The following is a 7,423-nucleotide window of genomic DNA, read 5'->3' on the forward strand; positions in this document are numbered from 1 at the left end:
CCCTCCCTACTTCTCCCCATCCTGCCTCACCCCTCCCTACTTCTCCCCATCCCGCCTCACCCCTCCCTACTTCTCTCCATCCCGCCTCACCCCTCCCTACTTCTCCCCGTCCTGCCTTCACCCTCCCTACTTCTCCCCATCCCGCCTTCACCCTCCCTACTTCTCCCCATCCTGCCTTGCCCCTCCAGTGTCGGCCTCTCCCCGCAGCCTTGCGCCTCCAAGCTTGGCCTCTCCCCCTGGCCTTGCCCCTCCAATATCGGCCTCTCCATCTGCATTCTGTACTCCTTTTGCACAGGCTGGTTAACAGCTCAATACATGAATTTCTTACGAGAACGCCCTGCTCCCAGCCCACCCTCTGCCCTCTTGTTCTTTCCTGTCTCTGAGGCTCCTTTCTTTATCTATAAAATGAGGGTAACAATAGCATTTCTGAGAGCGGTTGTTGAGATTAAACTGGATGAGGTATGCAGGTCGAGCCCCTCCACGGTGCCTGGCTACAGTACGTGAGAGCTACGCTTTTTAAAAGCCCAGACCTAGCTCGAGCCCTCTGCACAACAGCTGGATGGGTCCCCATTACCTACAAGATAAAGAACAAGCTCACAGGGTGTCTCTCGGCCCCGGGCAAGCCCCCTGGGGGACAGAGGCTTATCTTCTGTATTCAAGAGTGACTCTGAGTCCATTCCACATAGTAGGTCTTAAGGACCTGTGACCCTCCACCTGTGACCTGTCCTACCCAGGACCCTCCCGGATCTGAGAGGCACGTACCGTCCAGGTCTAAGGCGTCAAACCCGCCGCTGTCATTGTCTTCTTCGACTGTGCTGCAAGACACAAGGGAGGGCAGGGAAAGCCTGCGTGTGAGTGTGTGTGTGTGTGTGCGCGCGCGGTGAGGGAGAGGGAAGCTTCTGGAAGGTTCCCGGCTTCTGAGTGGCCTTGCCTCTGAGAGGGCAGTGTGGGTAGAGGAGTTTGGGACAAGGAGGGGTGGAGGAGGCAGGAGCCTCACCGGAAGGGTGGGTGGCCCAGAGGCCTTGGAGGTTGCGTCCTCCAGTGGCGGAGGAGGAAAGCCAGGGCAGGTGAACAGAGGCCCCACCGGCCCCACCTGCTGTTTACGTCTCTCTCACTCTTCTCTGACATGGTACAGGACAGAGATCCATCTGCCCCGTGTGATGGGTCTGGGAGCAGAGCGCCCCTCAGCAGGAGTGGACGGAGCAAGCTTGCTGTGCTCTGGAGTTCTCAATTGTCTGCATGTGGTTTTTGCAATAGTGCTTCAAGGCGCAGGTGGCTTTGGTGCAGACGCCACATGTGGCTTCTGAAAGCTGCTTTCAACACCTGCCCCCGGCTGGCCAGAGGGAGCCCCCACAACACAGCTGCTGGTGGAGGGGCTGGCGTGGGTCTGTTTTTTATTTTTATTTTTTTAATTTTTGAGATGGAGTTTTGCTCCTGTCACCCAGGCTGGAGTGCAATGGTGCGATCTTGGCTCACTGCAACCTCTGCCTCCTGGGTTCAAGCGATTCTCCTGCCTCAGCCTCCCCAGTAGCTAGGATTACAGGTACATGCCACCATGCCCAGCTATTTTTATTTTTTATTTTTTAATTTTTAGTAGAGATGGGGTTTTGCCATGTTGGCGAGTCTGGTCTTGAACTCCTGAGCTCAGGTGATCCACCCGCCTCAGCCTCCCAAAGTGTTGGGATTACAGGTGTGAGCCACTGTGCCCGGCCTAAGCAGATCTTTGCTGCTGATCTCTGGAGCCAACCAGGGAAGTCCATGCTGAGAGGCCCAAACCCAGGCCCCAGCGGGACCCGGGGTGTGGATCCAGCCTCCTCGGCCACGCTTGCTCTCTGCCCTTCGGGAAACCGCCCAATAACCTCTGACTTTGTAGGTGACACGCCAAATCCTGGCAGGCTGGAAACACCCATAGCCCAGGCATACTTCTGCTGTAATTCTCCTTGTGAGGACACTAATGGTTTTTAGGAAGTAAGGAAGATGGGAGAGGAGATTGGAGAAGCCATTCGTGAGTTTCTTTCTTTTTTTTTTTGAGATGGAATCTCGCTCTGTCGCCCAGGCTGGAGTGCAGGGGCACGATCTCGGCTCACTGCAACCTCTACCTGCCGAGTTCAAGCAATTCTCCTGCCTCAGCCTCCCGAGTAGCTGGGACTACAGGCGCCCGCCACCGTACCCAGCTAATTTTTTGTAATTTTAGTAGAGATGGAGTTTCGCCATATTGGTCAGGCTGGTCTTGAACTCCTGACCTCAGGTGATCCACCCGCCTCCGCCTCCCAAAGTGCTGGGATTACAGGCGTGAGCCACCACGCCCGGCCTTGAGTTTCTTATTCTTTGGCAGAAAATGCCAAGCCCTGGGGCCGTGGGGCCCCAGAACGTGATTTCTGGTCAGCATGGAGCCGTGGGCCATGGGTCTCGTCCTTGCATAGGCAGCTCGGTGAACCTGGGGCGGCCACTTCCCTCCTCTGAGCCTCAGCCTCCTCATCTGCACGATGAGCAGCACCCTGCCTTTTAGGGTAGCTTTGAGGATGGCTGGATCAGCAAGCATGGACTGGCCCAGAGACAGGGTAAGGAGGCTTGGCAGGGTGGCATGGGGCAAACGCCCAGTCCTCCGCACCTGCCACCCACCTGCGATGGGGCGCGTCCTCCTTGTAGCGTCTGACGATGGAGTCATTTCCTGGGGGCTCGGCGGTGATTGACATGATGCTGCTGCGGCTCCGGGGGGGCTGCTTCAGACACAGACACACACACGTTACGGGACTAAATTCAACACAAAATCATGCCCGCCTCCTACTCAGGCGGCGTGGGGGCAGCAAGCTGGCTCTCAGGGGCGACCTTGGCTGCAGCAGGCTCGTGCTCAGCCCGGCGCGGCCACAGCCGCTGAGCTTGGAACACATCTGCTTGCACATCTGCTCGCAGGGAGGACGCAGGCAGGAGCTGGCCGACTGGGGGACTGGGGCGCTGCCTTGCCACGGTGCACAGGCTGAGCTCGAGGCTCCCGGGCTGCACCTGCCGTGGGCACCTGCTCTAAACATGGTGAACAGTGTGGGCCTGGGGTGTGGGGAGGGCAGTGGTGCCCCCGGACGGCACAGCTGCTGGAGGGCAACCTTTGAAAGCAGGCCTGCTGGCTCCTGGCCAGAGCCGCTCTTAGTAAGAGCCTGGGATTCTGCCACCCAGGGCCGCGATCAGGCAGGAATCATTCATTATAAGATCTCTGCCTCCCCCAGGGCCTGATTTTGGAAGCTGAGCTGACAAGCTTCTCAGGGCTTCCCCTCGGGGTTCGAATTTCTCATCCTGGGCCTTCTGCTGCCTGGCGGGGAGTGGGCAATGCTGGATGCTGGTTGGGACCCTGCCCGGCTCTGCCTGGGTAGGGGTTCTGGGCTGGTGAGGGGACCTCGAGCCTCAGCTCCGTAGCGGCTCCAGCTGCTCCCAGCTCTGTGCCCTGCCTGCCACCCGCTCCCCAGGCTGCTGGAGTTGCCAGGGGCTGATAAGTTGCCGCAGAATTTTCACCGCCCGTGCCATGCGTGACAGCCCCTGGGAGGCCCAGCTCCTCCTCCCACCAAGTGTTAAATTGGGAAAGGAGGCAGGAAGAAGGTGTAAATACATTGCAAGGCTGTGGAAACCTCTCTAAATAAACATAAGGGAGGCTGGGGCTGCAGCCCAGAGCACGCAGCAGCGCCGTTCAGAGGCTGGGACTTGGGGAGGAAGGCGAGGTGGGTGGGGGCAGGTGGGGTGGATGAGGCTGGGGCCCCGGGACGGTGTTCTGCAGCAGGAGAGGGTGTTGGGGGATGAGCTGGGGCCCTGGATGGCACTCTGGAGGGAGAGAGGGTGGTGGGGATAAGCTGGGGCCCTGGATGGCATTCTGCAGGGAAGGACAATGGAGGGGACCCGCAGGTTGGGCAGAGGCTGCAGCTCACCATCTTGGTGAAGGAGTTGGTGATGGGCAGAGATCCACAGGAGCTGGGGCTGGCATCCGTGCCTTCTTCCTCGTGCCCCTTGGCTGTCCTCATGGGAGACAAGGTGGGAGAGACAGAGAAAGGAGAAGGGGGCCGGGGAAGGGTTTGAGGTGGAAGAGAGAGGGAAGGGAGAGACAAGGCAGGGAAAGGGAATTCAGAGCCCATGGCCAATAGGCACGTGGGGCTGTCTGGGGTCATCCCAAACCTCCTTCTAACGAGGTGGGTCCGGGGCCTCTTCTCTCCCTTGGGGGCTCACTCCCCTCTCTGTAGCATCTGCTGGAGAAAGAGCCCTCAGAAACCTCCTCTTGTTTTTTATTAAGTTATTTATAGAGACGGCGTCTTGCTATGTTGCCCAGGTTGGTCTTGAACTCTTGGCCTCAAGTGATCCTCGTGCCTTGGCCTCCCAAAGCGCTGGTATTCCAGGCATAAAATTATCTCTTCTTTTCCCGTCTCCCCCCCACCACAGTAGGCTCCTGGCGGGGGGTGGGTCTCGTTTGCCAACATATCCCAGATCCCAGTGAGGGTCACCCCCGGGCAGCCTGGGTCAAAGCTGGACAATGCCATGTGTCTCTGAGGACTTGTGTGGGGTCCCTGGCTGGCATTTTCTGTGAACAATGGACAACTGGGGCCTGAGTCTTCCCGTCCAATTCTCTGCCATCACCATGGACTCTGCCTCTCCCTGACAAGCAGGGCTGGCTGATGGGGATGAGGACAAACTGGGGGCCAAGTCTGTGGAAACCTCTCTAAATAAACATAGGGGAGGCTGGGGCTGCAGCCCAGAGCACGCAGCAGCGCCGTTCAGAGGCTGGGACTTGGGGAGGAAGGTGAGGTGGGTCGGGGCTGGTGGACGAGGCTGGGGTCCCAGAACGGTGTTCTGCAGCAGGAGAGGGTGTTGGGGGATGAGCTGGGACCCCGGATGGCACTCTGGAGGGGGAGAGGGTGAAGCCTCCCTTGATGTCCCTGCCCCAACCCCTGGCTCTGCTGCGGGTAGCCTGGGGACCATGTGCACGTCCTCTCAGCCCTCATCTGACGGCTTTGCTGTCTGTGTCCCCTCCTTGCTCCCACCCTTGCTGTGTGTGCCCATGTTGTGTGCACAGACAGATATACGTACATGCACCCCCATCAGCGGATGTCTTGTAGGGAGGAACCACATGCTGTCCTTCCCTGGGCCCCCAGCACCTGGCACTGGGCAGCCTAAGGTCTGATGAGGAGCGAAGAAGGCCCATGGCCACTACATCTTGTCCCTTCCCTTTGGTGCAACCCCCTTCTCTGCTTCCTGCAGGCCCCAGGCCTTTTGCACCTCCCTTCTGATAAAGAAGGCCGTTGAGATACCGGATGTGGCCATGAGGGAGCTGGACGGGGCCCCCTGCCCTGGCCTCCCTCCTCTACCTCCCAGAGAGAACAGCCTAAAGCATGGGTCTGCACTCTTCACTCTCCTGCTCACCCTAAAGCCACCTGGGGGAGGCTTCATCCTTGCCGTGCGGGATGAAGTCCGTATCTTCAGCGAGGCACCCACAGTCTCAGCCCAGTGCTCTCCTGCTTTGCGCTCTGGGGCGGCAGGGCAGCTTCTGCCCCGTGCACCTCCTGATCTCCACACCTCTGTTTACGGGCCCCTCTCTGACCTGACACTGTGTCCCTCCACCAAAAGGCTCCCTTTTCCAGCCCCAGTTTAAATGTACACCCCACCCCCACCTCTTTTTTTCTTTTCTTTTCTTTCTCTCTCTCTCTCTCTCTTTCTCTCTCTCTCTCTTTCTTTCTCTCTTTCTTTCTTTCTTGAGACAGGGTCTCACTCTGTCGCTCAGGCTGGAGTGCAGTGGTGCCATCTTGGCTCACTGCAACCTCCTCCTTCTGGGCTCAAGTGATTCTCCTGCCTCAGCCTCCCGAGTAGCTGGGATTACAGGCGTCCGCCACCACACCCAGCTATTTTTTGTATTTTTAGTAGAGATGGGGTTCCACCATGTTGACCAGGCTGGTCTTAAACTCCTGACCTCAGGTGATCTGCCTGCCTTGACCTCCCAAAGTGTTGGGATTACAGGTGTGAGCCACCATGCCCGGCCAAATGTACCCTTCTTGACGGATCCTTCTCTGACCTTTGTCCAACCACTCTCGGGACCCATGCACTTTCTGCCTCCTGGCTGTGGCCCTGCCTCAGTGTGTGAGGTCTACGGGCATCTACTTGGGCCTTCCAGCACCTGGCACACAGTAGGTGCTTGATTTGCTTAGGCAAACCCTTCTAGCTGATCTGTCACTCCCAGAGACATGGTGAGGACAAGAGAAGATTCTGAAGGCAGTGTGTCTCGGAGAACCAGGGACTGACGAATGAACCAGCCTCCTGTGAGGTCCTGTGGGGGACCACCCAGCTAAGTCTCGGAAGAGGGTCAAAGAGTCCTCTCACTGAGAAGCCACAGGCAAAACGCACAGTTCAGCTAATGCACCAGGGGTTCTGGACAGACCCACTGGGAGAGGCAGGGAGGCGTGCAGGGAACCACAGAGGGAACCTTTCAGCGCTCGGGACTCCTGCCCACTTCGAATGACGATGAACATTAACTGCTATTTGGATGGACCCCCGCCACCCTGAGACCCCCGAGAGCCCGCCATGTTTACCCTGCAGGATTGATCGCTACAGTGGGAGAAACAGATGGACTGAGAGAGACAGAGTGACAGATGAGACAGGCCGAGAGAGATCGGGGCATCTCACTAACCTTGAAAATCTGATGTTCGCTTCAGGCTGATGGGAGATTTGGCTCTCTGCAGCTAAAAGAGAGGGGAGGGGAAGAAACAAGACATAAGACACAAATCAAACAGGGCCCTAGACACATGTCACTGGGGCTTAGAAAAAAATAAAGCGAGGCCAGCCATCCTGTGCCTCGTCATACAGCCACCTGGGTTGGCCAGGAACGCACACGGATCGGTGCTCGTCTCCTGTGGCTGGGACAACAAGACACAGCGGCTCCCCTGGGCTTGCATCAGGCAGCTGCTGGTACAGACAAGCTTTCCTCCCAGGGCAGCCGTGCAATATGGCTCATGGCAGAAGACAGGACAAAAGCCAAGAGCAGCGGAGGGTGATGTGCAGGGAGTGTGAGGCTGAGCAGAGCTGGGTACACAACGCAGAGGGGGTTTCAGAAGAGGGTGAGGCTGCCGGGCAGGTGCCCTGGCCACCCCCGGCCCAGAGTGCTAACGGGGTCTCAGTCAGCTCGGATGTGCTGCCTCAGCCTTCTGGCTCGGCGTGTGCAAGGCTGGGAGAGGCAGAGGCACTGTCAGGCCCTGCTGTGGCATCTCATTCATTCACTCCACTCCCCATCGAGAGCCAGCCGTGAGCTTCGGGTTACACGAGATTCTGAGCAAAGCGACAGGATTACTGCTAACTCCTGCTCCCAGGATGGTGCCTGACATGTGACGGGCATGTGATTGGCACTCAATAATACATTTGTGAAGAATAAACAGATTAATTGGTTTTTTTTTTTTTTTTTTTT

At 57.8% G+C, this 7,423-nt stretch overlaps 1 protein-coding gene across 1 annotated transcript in view; it reads right to left on the bottom strand.

Moving 5' to 3' along the window:
• CARD11 (caspase recruitment domain family, member 11) overlaps positions 1-7,423 on the bottom strand; it is a 155,912-nt gene that overhangs the window by 22,623 nt on the left and 125,866 nt on the right. Inside the window, exons 11-14 of the mRNA XM_011956975.1 lie at positions 6,653-6,704; positions 3,912-3,994; positions 2,623-2,723; positions 763-815 (exon numbers count right to left, since the gene is read on the bottom strand). Coding sequence (XP_011812365.1) covers positions 763-815; positions 2,623-2,723; positions 3,912-3,994; positions 6,653-6,704 — 289 coding nt within the window. The remainder of the gene's footprint in view (positions 1-762; positions 816-2,622; positions 2,724-3,911; positions 3,995-6,652; positions 6,705-7,423) is intronic.

Source organism: Colobus angolensis, unplaced genomic scaffold (genome assembly GCF_000951035.1).
Source record: "Colobus angolensis palliatus isolate OR3802 unplaced genomic scaffold, Cang.pa_1.0 Scaffold43, whole genome shotgun sequence".
Lineage (NCBI taxonomy): Eukaryota > Metazoa > Chordata > Mammalia > Primates > Cercopithecidae > Colobus > Colobus angolensis.